This window comes from Numenius arquata, chromosome 19 (genome assembly GCF_964106895.1).
Source record: "Numenius arquata chromosome 19, bNumArq3.hap1.1, whole genome shotgun sequence".
Lineage (NCBI taxonomy): Eukaryota > Metazoa > Chordata > Aves > Charadriiformes > Scolopacidae > Numenius > Numenius arquata.
In genome coordinates, this window is record NC_133594.1 from 10825866 (window position 1) to 10844172 (window position 18307).

Sequence of the window (18307 nt, forward strand, 5' to 3'; positions counted from 1 at the left end):
TTAATGCACTACAGCTGGGAGATTAAACAGGCTTAGCAAGACTTTGATGTAATGAATTACTCAATCTGAACATTGCTGTTTAGCAACTTTTGTACGGAGGAATCGCACTGTGCCCTCACACACCTGCCAAACACACACCAAGGGGGCTGTGACGCGCTGTGGGAACCCCAGAGTACCACGGAAAGTTCGTTCCTACTGTAATGTATCTGGGAGAGTCCCCCATATCAATTACATTTAAGAGAACACATATTAGCATAGCCAATGCTACCTTTTAAACACAGACAACAGAAATCTTCAGAGCAGGAATCCATAAAAATGGCTCTGTTAAGCTAAACACCCAGAGTTAAAGAGAGGAGGAAAAGAAACACATGCTATTGAAACGTAACACAGGAACATGCACCAGAGATCAGGAGTTAACACACACCCAAGTGCACTTGTTAACCAGTTGCCTGCTCATCCGAAACATACTTTTAACAAGTTTTAGCAAGATTAGATTTGAAAACTTGCATCTCTCTCTTTCTTATGCATGTACATGTATGTATAAGGAAGCAAGGAGTAAGATGTATTTGCCTTTTGGAGGAATTACATTCATAAAGCAAAAGTCCTGAATAGAAATAAATATCTTCCAAGGCTGTTGCAAAAAACAACACCCCTTCTAAGCTGATAGCACTTTCCTGTACTACTGAAAAAATAAAATCACTGGTGCAGATCCAGCACAGTCTCCAATTTTAAAGCCATCTGGCATAGTTAATATCTAACAATTGTCCTACAGTCGCTGTTCTGAACGCAAAACTGCTGAGATAAGGCATCCCTGCCTAATGCGGTCCAGGTATCGCACCGAGAATAATTTCTGCGTAGCTCTTCTATGGAAGAGTCACTTCCTCTGGCCAACATGCTATGCCTACATTTTTTATACGACATAATTACATAGAGTCCCAGCTTGCATTTTAAAAGAACATAAAGTATATATGTATATCATCCATAATGTGGTACTAATGTTCTGCCACCCAAATGTAGACTTCTCTTTCTTCATGTGTATTCACTCATCTATTCCATGGAGAAAAATTAAGCATCCCAAATTAATTTAAAGCATAACTTGCAGAGAATACATACTTTCTCTTCAGACTTCTGCTTCCTTTCGTATTTGAGTTTAGTGCAAGTCTTCAAAAGCTCACTGGCTAAAAACTTATGCCAGCCTAGCAAGACTTTTTGTTTAAGAAATCACCGCAAAAGTAAAAATAACTGTTGCAACAGCAGCATCAGTTACCTGCAGAACTGACCGAAAGCTGCAGAACTCGTCAAAGACAAGCAGAATAAATGCAGGTCCCAGGGCTGTGCCGCAGCAGAGAAGAAGGGAGTTTAGGAGCATAATTCACACATTGCTTTTTTGCAAAGTTTGACAATCCAAACTACCGAGGTTTAGTAATGCTACTAAGTGCGTAATTCAGGCAGTGTTAAGCTGTGGCAGTGAAACAAAACTACCAACTACTCACGGGCCTAGATGAACGCTGTATCTTTGGAGGCGGTGGCCGAGGCGGACGGAGTCTTTGCTGCTGTATCAAAGTGGAAACTAAATTAAATAGTCACCTACATGAAAACACCTCTGATTTTGTGGCAAAAGCAGTATGAGTGGATGACAACACGTGATTTACCTTAACATCATACTCACCTCACAAAATGCAATTTTCCTTTTCTTTCTTTTTCTGTTTTCCCCTCCCAAAACAGTGACAAATCTCATGACCTACAAAGTGCCACAACAGGCAAGGTTGCTACATCTGCCTGTTGATGTAAGCTTAACACAGCTTATGTCAAACCAAAGGTAGCACAATCAGCACTCCAGATCATCCAACATTTACTGAGACAATAAAGATGCTCAAGGTGGATTCCCGGGCCTCTAGGTCCAAGTGTTCTAGACAACATTTATGCAAACACAAAGAATCCTGCAAAGCAGGAGATTCAAAAAAGCTTTCACTAAAATCTCAAGAGTGATTTTAGTGCTTGTGAAAACTTACAGTAAAGGCCTCAAACCAGCAAAGCCATTTAAGAGCATGGGAAAAAAAACCCCGTAAGTCAATTAAACTTTCCATACAGTTAAGGATAAGCACATGGTTAGATACTGTACGGGATCAAGGTTTGAATGCACTGCCTAGAGCAAAGTGTGTGCTGTCATTGTAAAGACAACTAAAAGCCCCATCACCAACAGATCTAACGAAGACAGAACAGTGCATTAAGATGCCTATTCCTGTATCTCATTTTTTAAATTAGCAGTTGGCCAACTCATTGCTTTGTAACAGCACTGGAGCTATTCCAATCCAGTTGCTTTCGACTGAGCCAGCAGCACGACTCTCCGCACACAGATGGCATCTTAAGGTATAGTCTGGTAGACAAGAAATCCACTGACAATTAACGAGATTCTAAATAAAACCATCCGAAAGTACAACTTTGATATTGAGAACAAGATTAAAGTTAACATCCTTTCCGTGGCAGCTTGTGTACCTGCATTAGCACTTCAAGGAGAAGCAGAACCCTTGGTGGGGAGTACATGGGAACGACCGGCCGCCTCCTGCACCCACTGCCGCAGCCCACAGGGCCTTCCAGCCACAAATCCCCTCCACTGCACGGAGAAGGAATAGGAACTGGCAGTGGGAGTCAGCTTCTTCAGACAGAAAAAGAAAGCTTACGCATATTACTGTATTTCTCTCCAAAAAAGATTCCAAATTCATACCTCGACAGTTCTTAAATTCTTACTAGCAGAGTCTTTATTCTAGATTGACTGGCATCCTCTCTCTACCCTCGCACCGTGTAATAGTACAACTCCAGCCTACCCTTTTTCAAACCATTTTTATTCTCTTCTTGCATCTCTTCAGACTTTTCTTTGAAATTTCCCATTAAATTACACTTTTGCATCCATTGGTTCCCACCTCCTTACTCGTGTTCCCAACGAAGGAGTGCCAGACTGCACACATGGACTTGGCTCAGCTTTTTGGGGTGGGTGAGGGAAGAAAAAAGGACACTTGGGATGGAGAGCTGAGGCCAGAATTATTCCATGTGATAGCTTCCCTCTGTATTTTCCAAGAAAGCAAGCATGAAAACAAAGAGAACAAAGAGAGAAATGACAGGGTGGTGAGCTGAGGTGGCTGCCGTTAGCCCTACCGAGCTGTTTCTCTTCTGTCCCTGATATTACCCAATTCGGTGACAGAAGCCGAGTTATGCTGCTGTGTATCTTCCCATCTTATCTGCCCAGCCTGACAGCACAATCTTAAAATATATTTAACTTCTGTTATGTGACACAGCATACTTATTTTCCATTATGTTTCAGAAGCATAATGGAACAGCTGAAAAATCTAAAATTTGCACTTTTCTAGTTACTTAAAAGACATTCACTTACTACCTAGCAACTTAGGCAAAGCACTTGATGAAGCAGAAAAACAAGATGTAATTATTATTCATTTATTTTTTCTATTTTTTTACGCTTCCTGCATATATACTTCCCTTTGTTATTTCTTCTCTTTTACTTACCTAGAAATTGTGAACATTTCTACATTAGAAAATTCTCAAGTAGGTTGTTTAGGTGGGAAATTTTCCCAAAGCCATGGCTAGCGGTGTCTTGAACACTATTTATTTTCCTTTACTATTTTGATTCTGGACAAATAGCTTTCCATTGATACAAGAATTACAAGGTGCTACTTAACATGTTGATGTTCAAATTTCTTCAGTATTAGTTCCTTTCACTGAACATGGTTTTTTGTTCCAAACACCATGCCACAGCCCTGGAAGCTTCTTCCATTTGGGAATCAGTTTTTCCTTTCCATAGCAGGATAATTTTTGAGGAAACACGGAAGACTGTAGAACCAACAGCAGTAGCTGATGGACCAAGGGCAGCATTATTAAAGCTTCTGAAAAAAGTGTGACAAAGACAGGCCCTTCGGAGAGCAAGACGGAGGGACAACACAGTAGCTGGAGATTACCTCCTGGCGAGACGGTCAATACATCGGTTATAGTCACTGCAAGGACATGCACAACTGAACGTTACCCACCCACGTACTCACTGGAGGAAACATATTTTTCCGAGAGAATGTGTGGCGGGATTTGTTAGTTATCTGCCACATCACTGATTAGACAACAGCAATAAAATCAAGTTTTAAGTATTTGGGGGTATCTGAAAACTACGCTTTGTGTTAAAAGATTCACTAATATGAGTACCCTTTTCCAGTGAATTACTAATGTGAAGTGGAGAATATCCATCCACAGTCCGAGAGCGCACAAGAGAGTAAGAGCACTAGACATTCCAGTACCACGCGGAGGAGTGCAACAGCACTGCCATCTCATTGCGTGCTCCTTGCCTGTAGCCAACCCACACACAGCGCTAATACTTCACTCCTGCAAGGCAGCTCCTTGTACCCATCCATCCGGCTGAAGGACACCAACGGGTCCTCAACCCAGGTCTAAGGGGGGTAGGGTTCATACTAAACTGCACACAGTGACTGAGTTTGGGCTTTTAGGCTGTTCCCTACAAACGCTGGAGGGAAGAAAGGGGTCTGGCAAAGCAGGAGAACACCCAGGCTGTTGGCATTGGTACACAAAGGGCCTCTATCAGACATTTCCTGATGCTGCTGATCAAACAGGAGTTTTCTTTGGGTGATGGTTACAGGCAGATCTACTCAGTAACAATAAATACTCCTTTGCAGGAGCTAATACTTTCATATCCTTATCCTGTCACTGGATTATTTTTTCCAGCTGAGATTTAAATATCTTATATGATCAAGCTTTCATCTCTGATCAAAAAATAATTCTATGTGTTTCCACAATAAAGACACACACAAATGCTGCTTTGGGAAAAGATTAAAGGTGTAGAAACTTTTGCATCTCTTGGACTTTTGAATAGGCATCATGTTAACTCTCAGAACTGTGACCTCAACAACACAGTTAACAACACAGTCAAATCCAACACTCAGACTCACATTTCTCTTATGCACTCAAGTGCTACCAGAAACAGAGTTCACTTTGAGGTCTTGTATGTATTGCACCCCATCCTGCACTTGTGAACCCTGAGGAGACCCGAATAGGATAGTAACACAAACCTACACATTCACAGCAGTGTGTTCTCTTCGTTAAATAAGGTGGGGGAAATAGTATGGCTGAGCTGAGCGTTGTGAAGCACAGGGCAGCGAGGAGGAACGGACATGGAGGCCCACCAGGAGATAACAGGTATTTGCCCTTTACCAGAGCTTCATTTTTAATGTTGATGTTAATACCTGTCACCGGAAGGGGATAAGCAAGTATATTAAAACTATATGAAGACCATATTTACTGGAAAAGCCACTGATTTGAAGTTAATTTGTTAATGCAGCAAAACACATTGTTTCTAAAAGGTCAGTAGGGGAAGTTGTGTTGGAATATCAACTTAATTACCTGTGCTGTAAGGACCAACGGGCACAAAACACCACACGGCTACATTGCTAAAAGCTGCTAAATTGCTATTCTAGGTATCTTCCTAAATGTATATATTATAGTTTTTTTCTATGAAGGGGAGAAATGTCTAAATTAGCACTTTCTTACCAATAACTGTTTACCAGCATACCTTTTAACTCTAGATATTTTTGTAATTGTACTGTTCTAAATACTACTGAAGCAACAAGACAGAAAATTTGCAGAAAGCAAATTTTATGACTGCAGATCTGGTACTGTTTTACTAATTATCAGACAAGTGATTTTAAGGTATGAGATGCTGGAGGAAGAAAAATCTTACATTCACTTTTACACTGTAAAAATTCTATTTAAAAATTACAGATCCCACATCTCATAAAGTAGCTATTATATATCCAAGAAGCTTTCACAATACAGCTATTTAGAGTTTTTTATACTACAGAGAACACTACAAAAAGATCATTTTTGGTCTGTGAGATAACAGCTTGTAAGCAGAATATTATCTCAAACTAATTGTGGATGTCTGTTGAGATTTTTTTTTTAAAGTGGTATTCAAAACAGAGCCTTTATGAGTAAATTAGAGGTGCTATTTCATATGCAGCAACAAGTGCAACTAGAAAAAAAATACATAAAGTAAACAAAAAAACTGCTTTGTTAGTACATAGAGAAGGAAGTGTTTCTCTTTCTGAATTAGTAGTGAGGAGTGTTTCTACATGAATATCTTATTTCCTTAAGAAATTCAGGACTGGTTTTCAAACCGCTGGTACGTTCTATAGACAATCCGCCATGGGAAAGAGATGCACTGTCCCCAATGTCCATGCTCAAACACATCATGCTGCAAAAGGTCTGAAGTGCTGACGTTGGACGAATATGCTGGACCTCAACTGAACACTCCATAAAAAAAAAAAAAAAAAAAGAAGATAACAACACTGAAAAATGCGTGGTACCTAAAAAGATTCAGTACAGAAAGCAGACGGAATCTATGAGGCAGCTGTTTTATTATCCATCCAGATCCCTGTACAGCACACACACTAGTTTTTACATACTCCCATATGTACAACTCACAAACTGGGATGACAAGAACAGTGTATGCTTTACAGCATATATTTTTAATTTACACTCTGAAATACTTCAACAGAAACCTGCTGGGTCCTGTGATAAAAATAATCTCCATGTTTTAAGGGATGCCTCATTCTTCGAGCCCTATTTGTAGACTGGGAAGGTAGAATGAATCTGGCAAAAACGTAGCAATGCTCATAGCTGCGCCAAGAATTCATGACAGGGGCAGAGACCGCCACAATTAAATACTCTGATTAGTTTAATGAGAAAAACAAGAACTATTCCCTTACCTTTCTAGCCAGGAATCTTCCATTACATAACAGGGTAAACAGTAAGAAGTAAACAGAAGTAAACAGTAAGGAAATGAAAGGTAGGTGCCTGTACGCTCCTGTTTTCCCTAATACTGAATAAGGATCTTTATTTCAGTCATATCTGAAATAAAGTCGCGGATACGTTGCAGGATAGTGTCAAAGATGCATAGGTCCGTCCCAAAGCCCCTGAGAGGAAACTCACTCTTTACTAAAGGGGAAGAAAAGGGTTTTCTTAAAGCCTACCTTTGCTTCCTCTCTCTCCTGGCTGAGACAAGCCCTGTCCTTCCTAATCAAGGGTAAAACATATCTTTTTATGGTGCATCTAGACACAGAGCACTGATAACTCATCTTCATTTGGCAGAGTTGATAATGTTCATCTACTAATCTCATACTGTGCAAACAATCCCACAATAGCTAACTTTAAAAAATATTAAATACTATAATGCACAACATACCACAGTTTGCTTTAAATCTAGGACTTACATGGTACTAACCAGATGTAGATCTCTCCTAAAACCCAGAATGAAAGCAGGAGAGCGATATCAGGATCATGGATATCTTATCAAGTTAAAAGGTTCCACCAGGATGAAGCAAATAGGCCTTTTAGCTACATCTGATAATCTTTTGTTATGGAAGAGTGCCAGGGACAGAAAATCCTAAAGCACAGGTTACGCTACTGTGGATTATTATTGTTTATAACCGATGCTATTCTAAAAACACATGGCTTAAATAATAAACCCCTTGGCTGTAGAACTGAAAGGTATTTTCTTTCTTTTTCTGCAATTACAGAAAGAAGGAAGAGTTTTGAGAATTAGATAGATATATTTTTCTCTGTGTGCAGTAGTGTTGAGCAGACACACACATTCAGGCCATGCCCCAAGTACCGTGAGTTCTTACACGATGCTGATGGGAGGAATATTCTGTAGTAGTGGTTAACTTGTAATGGTATCTGTGGTTTAAAGACCTGTCACGACCTCTGATTTCTTCCCAGCTCCAGTGACAGGAAAGTTCATATACTACGCAAACAAGCAGTACAAAACCCACAAAAGATGGTATCAATACAATTTGAGATTGTGACCACTTAGCTGAAAATAGTTGAAAACAAACCCTGACCTCCTCCCATCTATACGTGCACTCAGTTCTAAAACACTGTAAAAAAACCAACAACAAACCCTGACTGTATTAAACTGATGTTATTCAACACTTTGCAGTTTGAAGACTCCTGACATTTTCCGAAGGAGATGACTGTCAACAGCCTCTTATTTACCTGGCACAGTTCCCAGGTGCTGCAGACCACAGTCTGAAACCCACTGTAAGTTAAGCTCTATGTAGTAGCTATCTCTTCCTGCAGGAAACAGATGCCTACGGAACACTAAATATTTCATTCAATCTAGCGTTGTTCTGGTTCAAAAAAGCCTCACGCATTTTGTTTCCTATTTTGTTTATACATAGTGAGGCCTTAGACGGCTCTAAGAATCACATGCAGACAGCTAACTGCCCAAGCCAGGAGCAGGCCAGCGTTCTTCTAGTCCATGTTCTGTCCGCTCCGCTCTGGTGTGTAGTGTTTTGACGTGGGTGTTCCTTGCTGAGCCTTCCTTGTGCAATTTGCTTCAGCAATCAATGCCCTTTGGGTGAGGGGGTAATTTGCAACGATTTACTGGCTTAAATGCATACACCATTTTTTTGTTCTGAGAAGGTACCAGAGAAAAAACAAAGAAATTTCTACTTACAGAGTGGACTTCTACATAAATTTCTTTGAGATACTCACTTTTACATAGACCGCTGCAGCCCATTTCACTGCTCTCCTTGTCCCGTAGGGCAACCACTGGTGACTTAGAGCCATTTTTTGTTATTTCTTTGATATTTAGTCACCTCCTTTCCACCTCATCTTTTGCCCAGATTTTTTCTGAACCCTGCGATAGCAGCAGAATCCTGCATTGACAATAACCACACCCCAACCCTAGACGGATAAGTTCATGGTACTAAGACATGTCTAACGCCCAGAAAATAACATATCCCCCAGACTCTACATTGCGTGATACGCCTCAGCCCGAAAGCAGTGAAACTTCCATTCCTACAGAAAGAGAAAAAATCACAATCATCTGTTATGCTACCGCATGATGAAAGGACCATGAAAGAAAACTCCCTTAACTCACTGCCCTTTCTGAATTACTAGCAAAACAGCAAGGAGGGTTACTTCTGGGTTTTTTTTTTCAGAACTATTCACAGAGATAAAACAGGGAAAGGCTTAAGACAGAATCTAATTGAGGTGATGTTCAAATTTCCAAAGGAGTTCTACCAAAATGAGGTATATTTTGTAGTGGCTTGATTTCATTCTGTTTCTCAACATACATGGATGGAGAGACGTGTTGCAAAAAAAATCCCAGACCCCAGGAATATATTTATCCCCATGTGTTAAAGTCTATCCATCTACTATCTCAGCAGAGTTTAAAATCACAGCTAATAGGTTAACAACTGTTTTTCTTCTGCTTCAAATGAAGAATATCAGAAAGCTGGGGGAATATTCGGCTTCCCAATTTGTACTGACTGCTCACTGCTACCTGCAATGTCTGTTTGACAGGACTGACATTTTGTACCGCTGTGAGATGGGAAAACGTGTGACATTTTTATTCATGGTGGCGTACGCCCTTGTAATGATCAGCCCTGGTCGATGTGCTTACTGCAGCAGCCCCGAGCCCTCGGAGAACAAACAAGAACCGAAGGTGCCAGCAGTTCGGCTGCCTTATTAAACACCACCAGGATTCTAACGAAGAGCAACTGCTGGAAAATCTCACTGTCAAATCCTCAAGGACATTGTCAACATGGAACTAACTACATATATTTTTCATTTAAAATACTGGAAAATCCAGCAATGCAATATTAAATATAAAGAAAAAAGCCGCACTATTTTGTGTGTGTTTTCTTATTTAACTGGTCAGTTTGTCAGCTTTACATTGGGCTTTCTGTGGGCCTGATACTGGAATTCAAATCAAGGAGATCACACAACCCACACTGATTTAAAATGTTGGGAAATGAACATATTCCTTACTATCTTCTAACAGCTATTCCTCTCTAGCAAGCAGAATACTTGTACAGTTGTACAGGAAAAAAAAGAGAGATGGTCTCTCATTTAAGGAGTTCTATAAACAGCAATGACTATCTGCTTCGCTCAGCTTCATCATTCACCGGGGAAGTCTGCATAATTGGGGGGATGCTCCTACACACACACACACAAGTACCCGGCTCCTGTATCTGTGCATGGCACTCTGCGACTGTTTTACTTGGTATTAATCAGTGCAGTTCTGAAGGGCGAATCCAAAAAATGCCTGGCCAAACAAGCCATCACAGTGGGGTCAGCAGTTAGAAGAATCATACGTTTCACATACTCTCTGCCTTTAATCTCCTAGTTTAATCCAGGGGCCCAGAGGTCAATTCAGTCAGTTCTGGCCTAACTGCACATATCAGCTTCATAAGTAATACATAAGAAGCTTCTGGATGCTGATCTACATTGATAGACCAAGCAAGGCACCCATCCATAAGACACTCTGAGCTTTTCTCAAGTTGTCAATCTAGGTGATTTGGTTAGCCTTGCATGGACTGATGTATTTATTTTATATGTATGTATTATTTATAAAGCGCAATTCTTCCACATGCCAGCAGTGATGGACCAAGATACTCTCTACAAGGTATTTATGGGTTCCTCCACGTAACAGGATAACAAGGAAATTCTGCAGACATGTTACAGCTGCTATTGCTTGTCACAGAGCCCTGGGAGGTCAGCTCAACCACAGTATTTTCTCCATACATCCAAGCGTTATGGAATCTGACTTGCATGTACCCAGGGCAATAAATTTATTCTGAACATCCCTGTTTAAGAAGTGCTTGAAATGCCAAGACAGTTGGAAAACACTGAAAGCCTCAGTCTGGATTGTGCTTTTTCATGGATGAACACATGTGCTGGATGCAGGACCACAGCCACATAATCCTACTGCAAAGCAGGAATTCCTACATCACATAAGCTACAAACACACTACGTTGCTGTAGCAGCTGAAGAAGACATAGCTGTCCGGTCGCTCATTAGAAAATACCAGCAAGCGAGTGCAGGAGAGGCAGTAACCTTTGGGTAAGCTCTGCAGGTGGTGAACATCTTCCTAAAGAGAGCACCAAGTCTCACTTGTCAAATACTTACACACATGACAAGAGTGCAAGCCTTTTAGTTAGATAACTCCTATCCCATGGATTGCCATTTCTGCAAATCTTGCACACCACAAAGAAGAATTTCAATCAAATGAATTATTTTCTTGTCCATTGACATTGTTTTTACTCCCCTGACTAAGAAACAAGGTCCCGTAAGAACCTGATGGGACAGGTGAGCAGTTTCAAGCAGACCTTAGACGGACAAGTGCTTCTGGGCCAATACATTTGCCTTTTTTGCAAGGGGACTTAGTGAGCAACAGTGAATTCCTTTCTGAAAGGAACAGTCAAAGAAAGGAGTGAGATTAAATGTGGGCAGAAAATACGCTTTCTGAAAACAAAATAATTGTAAAGAACTAGGCTTATACTTTTGCTACTTCCACAAAGAAGCAAAGTCAGAAAGGGAGGAAACTCCGTGTGGCTGAGCAGAAAGGAACAGGGAGACCGTATTGCTCATCAGTGGGGAAGAGTGGAATGGAAGCTCATTTTCTTAATGAAGGTATCTATTGTCAGAGTAGTTCAGAGTAGCAAGAACAGGAGGCTGGCTTTGCAACCGTAGCATACAGTTGCATGAATATTAGAAAATGAACTTGGTTTCCCCTTTCGCCTTTGGTTTCTCTCTCAGTGCCACACAACTCCTGCTGAGATCCAGGGGAATCTGCTATTGTTCCAAAGCACCTGGGTGTGAAGGGAGTCACAGGGTCTGGCGCAGGAGCCTTCCTCCCTTCCCTACTTCATCTCTTCTTCCCTGGAGATAATCCCTCCCTCTGCTGCCTCTGGCCTCAGCGATCCAGTTTTGCATTTCTGGAATGTAGCTGGCTGGGATTCTCCCCATCTTCCCCCTGACCTCTTAATGCCGTTTAATCTTGCAGAAGAAACTTGCCCTACAAAGCAGAGTTGTTTGTTCTGTATGTCTAAGTGTAGATCACGAAGGGAAAAAAGGAACATATTCGTTTACAGCAAATTGTCAAAACAGCAAATAAGCTGGAAATATCCATTTTATGGCCCACAAAAGTTTAACAGCACTAAGAATCAGGTGGGAAGAGAACTTGGACAAGTCTTTTCACAGTCAGATAAGCTGCTTTAATACAGGAATATATTTTCCATTTATTTCATAGTTATTCACATTATCCCCAAGAATACTAATTCTCTCTAGTTTTGCATCCAGAATGGAATATGATTGAATCTCTTAAGTAGAGACATACTTGGAAGAGTCTCTTGTATTTAAATGGAATATAATATTCTATTTGTTGGTAAAAAAATAAGCCACAGAAACATAAACACACCTAAGTTGACAAAAGACATGAATTTTAACAGAAACACTCAGGGAGCTGAACAGAACTGCCAGTATAACTTGCTTCTAATGAAATGATAGCCTTTCCCAACAACCCAACCCAAACACGTCCAGTATCACAACAGACCTCAATGTTTCAAGCTTTGGGTCCTGTCAAAGTAGCCCCTAAACAGCTGCTTGCTTGGACAAGGCACATGTTCAAAATACTCACAGTGACACAGTGTAGTGTTTATTGTCCAAATAGCTGAAAGATGACAAAGATAAACATGCGCATCCTACCTAAAAAGGGGGGGTGTCTGCATGGAAGCAAAAGCTACAAACACCCATGTCCCACATCGCCGGTACCAGCCGTCCCTGGTCAATGGTCAGTGGGCTCCCGGCGCCAGCCCTGCCTGCCCCACGGGAAGGATCCCAAGGACAGCTACGGGTGCCAGTGGCTGGATACACAGCACGAGTTCCCATGTTTCAAGTAAGTTTTGGTCAGGTTTTAAGACAAAAAGCAGGAATAAAGTAAGCAATAATAAGACATTCACAAAGGATGTTCTCTGCAGCATTGTATCTTCTACTATAATTCACCTTACTTTTCCCCAAACCAGAGAGTACTATTCAGTACCACACACTACTCATTTGAATCGTTCTCTTGGCTTGAAAATCATTCCCTCTTCTCTCCACTCATTAAACCTTGGTTGCTTTCATTGCTCTTCCTACTTGTTGAGTGCAGTTGTATTGCCTCAGAGCCCATGATGACAGCTCCTTATATTTGGTCGATCTGAGGGTCAGTATTAAAGGTAGACCCTGAGTGCACTCAAAAAGCATGCAAAGTTAAACCTGACAAAAAGCCGTGGTCAAGCCCCCTTCCACTCTGGTCTCCTCATGTCGTCTTACTAAGAACACTTTGTTTAAACCTTTATTGCATTGCCCTAGGCTATCTGGCTAAAATCCTTCTTTTCACAATCAAGGAGAGCTTTCCCACAATGTCTTAGTATTATAGAAACCAGTTAAAACAATTCCGTAATAAACAGCCCTCTCAAACAATGCCTGATAACCAGTCCCCAAGAGGAGCTACAACACTACGGAATCTCACACAGTTACATAATTGCTGCTAAATTTTTGAGAACAATCAGCTGAGGTGCTATACATTCAAAGACATTTCAAGATATTTTACTGATATTTTTTGTAGCCTAACAACTGCAGACACACAACTGTATTTGGAAAAGCTAGAAGCTACCTCACTATAGGGTGAGAGATAATGAGTTAAAATTAAAGGTTGCTGCTGGCTTGCTAGCCCATCCCCCTTTAGCTAATCTGTCATGTAATGAAGAGAAGCACCTAGCATAGGACAGCTAGCTGCCGGCTCACTTACAGCGAGCTGATTAAGAATGTTCAACCAACAGCAGACTGCAGACCTTTCCAACGAAAATAAATAGACTGTATGCAAATGTGTTTGTCACTTTGACAGCATGTCTCAATTAAAGCATCTCGCTGCTGTTGGTAGGCTCGCTCGCTGCAGTGCTATGGACGAGCCTTACTGCATTACTGATACACGGGGCTTGACCCTAATCCGCATGCATGCATTTTAAAAAAGTCTGCCTTTGCCATATACACCAGCATAATACCAGCAGACACAGAAAGCAAGTGACAATGAGAAAAAAGCCTCTTTCATCCTCTTCAGTTTATAAGAACTGTGAATGCACAAACAGCCCTTATTTCAGAGTTCTTGTGGCTTTTTAATTGTTCCCACCTACTGTATTCTAGACAGAGTTAAAAGTGACACTAAAATCTCTCCCTTTAATCAGTAGTTAGAAGCCATCTCCCATTTAAACAGTAAATGTTGCTGCTTTTTTCCTCCCCAAAGCCTTAATTTATATTTCATAAACCTGAACATCTTTACCTTTTGAATGAAAGTATGTTTAATTTTCATTTCGGCATTGGGCTAGTGGGAAAAAAGGACCCGTGAAAGGACACAGGCTCGAAGTGAGACAGCCCTATACCTGCTAAGTTAGATCATTTTTTGGAAACCAACATTTGTAACGTAATGACAGTTATAAGCACTTAGGAAGCGAGCCTTTCACCACAGCCAGCGGTTCAGTAAAGATGGTGTGTGTTTCTTTTGACACAGAGAACGTGATCATTAAAAATTTTAAAAGTGACTGTTAAAAAACCTCATGAATTCAAATTTGCACTTTCCATGTGATTATATTTTTCATTAATCAACCAGAAGGTTTGAACCATCCATCCTTCATAAAAATCTAAAGGAAAAAAATGGAAGTAGATCATTATATTATCTGGATTTTTGACTGCTTTAAGTGAAATGTTACATTTTCCTGCTAGAGCTAGATGGCTACATTTCTCCAGCAGTCCCAGTTCCTCTCAACAGTATTGGCACAGAAAGTAAGTGAAAAATAAATCACTACTGCAAATATTTAATTGGAAGAGAATCTGTTTTTTTTAAAAAAAAAAAGGCTCCAAGAACTTACATTTAGCACAGTGGTGAAAGTTCTGAAAGAAACAAACCTAATTCTAAAATGATACAGACACCATTGCTCTGAGCAGTGGTTCTGTCTTGTGTAGCCCTGCCTCATACCTAACCAGCCAATGCAGCTACACCCACTGGCTTCTATTAATAGATGCTTATCTAAAAATCTCATTTGCTTCACATTCTATAATTCCCACTTATTTTACCATTGTTTTAAAATTACACTATGTTTCCTTAGAAGAAACCAGATATTCACTCCTGTTTTCTGATCATAATACTGTAAAAAATAGATACAGAGAAAGAAAAGAGAACTGTGAACACAAATAATGTTATTTTTTGAGTCAGGCTACTTAATAGGGGAACACTGGCAAACTGTTAGTAAATACTGTATGTTTCTCCATGAAAAATCACAGCAACTACAACATTTTATAAATAATTAGCTCTTAAAAAAAAAATCACACAACCAAACTCACTCTTTTGCAGACATACCAAAAGAAACATTATAAGAGTAACTAATGTGTATAGCTCAGTTGTCAATACTGAAATACAGAGTATACTAATAAGCAATTAATTGATTTTTCCATCTTAGTTCATCGCATTTAATTTTCAGAGAATGCTAAAATGCTTTAACAGTCGGATGTTCCATATTGACACTAATGATCTGGCTAGATAACAGAGGACGTTTTAAATTACACATCCTCAGTCCTGAGGGCTATAGCATTTTGCATGCTAAAAGAACAGCAAAATAGTTTATTAAATTACTATAATAATTATGCTTCCCCCCACTCATTGACTTAGAATTTATTTTCCTCGCAACCATCCTATGAACAAAGGAATCAGTAAATCCCAGAAAAATCGGGTCTTTAAAATCCCAATTAAATAGATACAGCAGAAATAAGCCTATAGTAACATAATTCACTTACAGAAAATAATTAAACAATTGGCGAATTGCTATTGTGACTGTTCTCTGAACTATTTATGCTGAGTCACACAATTTAAAGAAGCCCAGCACTAAGACATACCTGACCAAAATGCACTGTAATTGGCCTTCTGTCTTCTCTCAATTTCGGGTCCTTCTTCTCCACCAAGGGCGAAGGCGCCGTCCTTGGCAGAGCCTCCTCCGGGGCTGCAGAACAGCCATTCTCAGTGATGTCCTGCGTGGTAGGAAAAGGTGAATAGCGTGCCCAGGAACATTCTTGATTAAGGGTAAGGGGCACAAAGGAGACACTAGAGGATAATGCTGACTAACAATTTTGATGTTAGGGAAAAAAAACCAAAGTACAGAAAAGAAAACATCATTAGAATAAAACACTTTGTTGCACTTTGTCAATCAGAGTTTGCACACAACCACTCTCTCTTCCTAACACCAATGGTGCATGCAGACAGTCACATTCAATAAAACGTCTGACTTAAACATGCAAAAGCCAGGAAATATATAGGGAGGAAAAAACCATATAGCTCAAAATTTCTATTCTAGGAACAAATTCAACAGAGACCTAGGAACAGGACTATTCTGCTTTTTGCAAACAGTAATTCTATTTACATACTTCACAGAATTATCTGTAGCGGAACAATTACTTGTGGAAGTGGCAAGGAGAGATGAAACTCAGAGCTTAGTTAGCTTTGCGTTTTATCTTTGAATCTGTGTATACTGAATATGCCTTCAGGATCGTATAAAACAAACTGCTGCCTAGCGGGATGCTTTTTTGTTTTGCTTTGCTTTTGCCATTAATCCTCATCTTCAGAAGTAAAGTGACCCATCAGCCTAGGTTAGAAGACTTGGCAAGTGTATGTATGGTATATGTAACATAGGTTTTGAAAAAGACAAAGGCGTGCAGACATAAGGAATCAGACAAGGAGAAAAGAGTTTGAACGTCAGTTGAGAAACAGTCTGTAACGCAGTGGGCCCCAAACCTTACATCTCTTCGCAACAATGTCAAGGAAATAATGCTTGGTAAATATAGAGAGAAACCTGCACACACTGTAGCTCTGCAAGACTGACCTAAGGGTGGCTGCTGACATCGACATTGCTTTGATTCACCGACCTTTGACATGCCCCCTCGAGTTTCCGTCTCGCTAAGGTACAATAATGAGACATGTAAGCCGATGGCCAATTAGAAATGGTTCTTTTGGACACAGACTGACCTAATGTGTTTAGGTCAAATGAAACAAAAAGCTGGATGGACTTTCTAAGGGGCTTTGTCTGCTCCACAGAGAAGCTGAGAGACCTTTTCAGATCCAGCTGGTAGAGCAGTGGTTCACCAATATGGGCATAAGGATCGTGGGGAAATTAACAACTTGTTAAGGTCAAACTAGGGAGAAAAACTTTTTCCTCCCCCCGTCCTCCTTGCCTTTAAAAAAATTCAACAAAGTACACTGAATTAGTAACAAAGAGCCCCAAAACAACTGAGTGACAAGAAAGTAAGCTTCTGTCAAACTCATACTTCAGCTCCAAACCAGCAACAAGCTACCAAGGGATCTGGTCAGTTCTGGAACCACGTAACACATACAGCAGTGTATGCTGTTCTGAAATGTGACCGCATTAAATACAACCTATATTTACATATTTCTATACAAACATAGCCGTATGAAATGTGCACCCAGCTTCAGACCCGTTGTGTGTAAGCCGGAACAGTGCCCGGCACATCCAGCGCCACCAGAGTGCCCTGAGAGCTCCGAGTCCCACCTCCAGCTGCGGCTCCGAGCAAGGCAACAGCTAGCTGGGAATCAAGGAAAAGCAAAGCATCTTCCAATCCAGGCAAAATCTCCAGAAAAATGTAAAATGAACACAAAAGTTTGGACATCAGGGGGATGGGAGGAGACAAAAGAGACAGCCAGATCAAGCCATTAAGCAAACCCCTAAGATGTATAACGATCTCTGCAAATCCTTGCAGCTTTTATCGCTATATATTGGCTGTACTTCTCTGATGCTATAATTGCATACAAAAAAGATGGTCCTAAAGCGTATTTCCACTGTGTTTGGGGTACAGACTTCCCAAGGAACTGCAGATTTCAGTTAAATTATTTTTTTAAATTACTTAATATATATGAGAATTAAATTATGATACCTCTCTGTTTTTTCAAAATCCCCAAAAGGCAGACAAATCATCAACACAGCTTCAGCCACCAAAGCAAAATTTGCTCCACAAAAGTGCATTTTCTACCTTCAGTGAAACCACACTTGAGCTAAATAAACAGTGAAATCTGATTGTAGACATCCCAAATAAGGGCTCTAAGTAGCTTTAAAATGATAAAATGCCAAAGCGTTTGGCAATTCTGTAACTGGAAAGCAGACAAGAGTCCTGCAAAGCAGCCTGTGACACACCTTCACTCCATCCACAGGTATTGGGAAGTCAATGGGGAGCACAAGACAGAGAGATAAAACCACAAAAAGGAAAACAGGACTCTGCGATTCTGAACTTGAGCTTCGGAAAGGCATCGGGGCTCACAGATTGTCTGCTGATACACGCAGGTCTTCAGCCTGAGAGCTTCAAACGAGCAAAGCTCTGCCGCCGTGCGCCACGCGCGTGGGTATGTCCCAAGCCT

The 18307-nt window shown here is 40.6% G+C and overlaps 1 protein-coding gene across 8 annotated transcripts in view; it reads right to left on the reverse strand.

Annotated features, from left to right (window-relative positions):
• Positions 1 to 18307, reverse strand: part of DENND1A (DENN domain containing 1A) — a 194068-nt gene that overhangs the window by 18178 nt on the left and 157583 nt on the right. For 4 of the 8 annotated variants that reach the window (XM_074161422.1, XM_074161421.1, XM_074161420.1 and 1 more), the window contains one exon: positions 15784 to 15915. In XM_074161422.1, the coding sequence (XP_074017523.1) occupies positions 15784 to 15915 (132 nt within the window). Of the gene's footprint in view, positions 1 to 1493; positions 1554 to 5755; positions 5763 to 9551; positions 9602 to 15456; positions 15474 to 15773; positions 15916 to 18307 lie in introns of all 8 variants that reach the window. The other 4 variants (XM_074161418.1, XM_074161416.1, XM_074161415.1 and 1 more) reach the window with 3 other exon arrangements.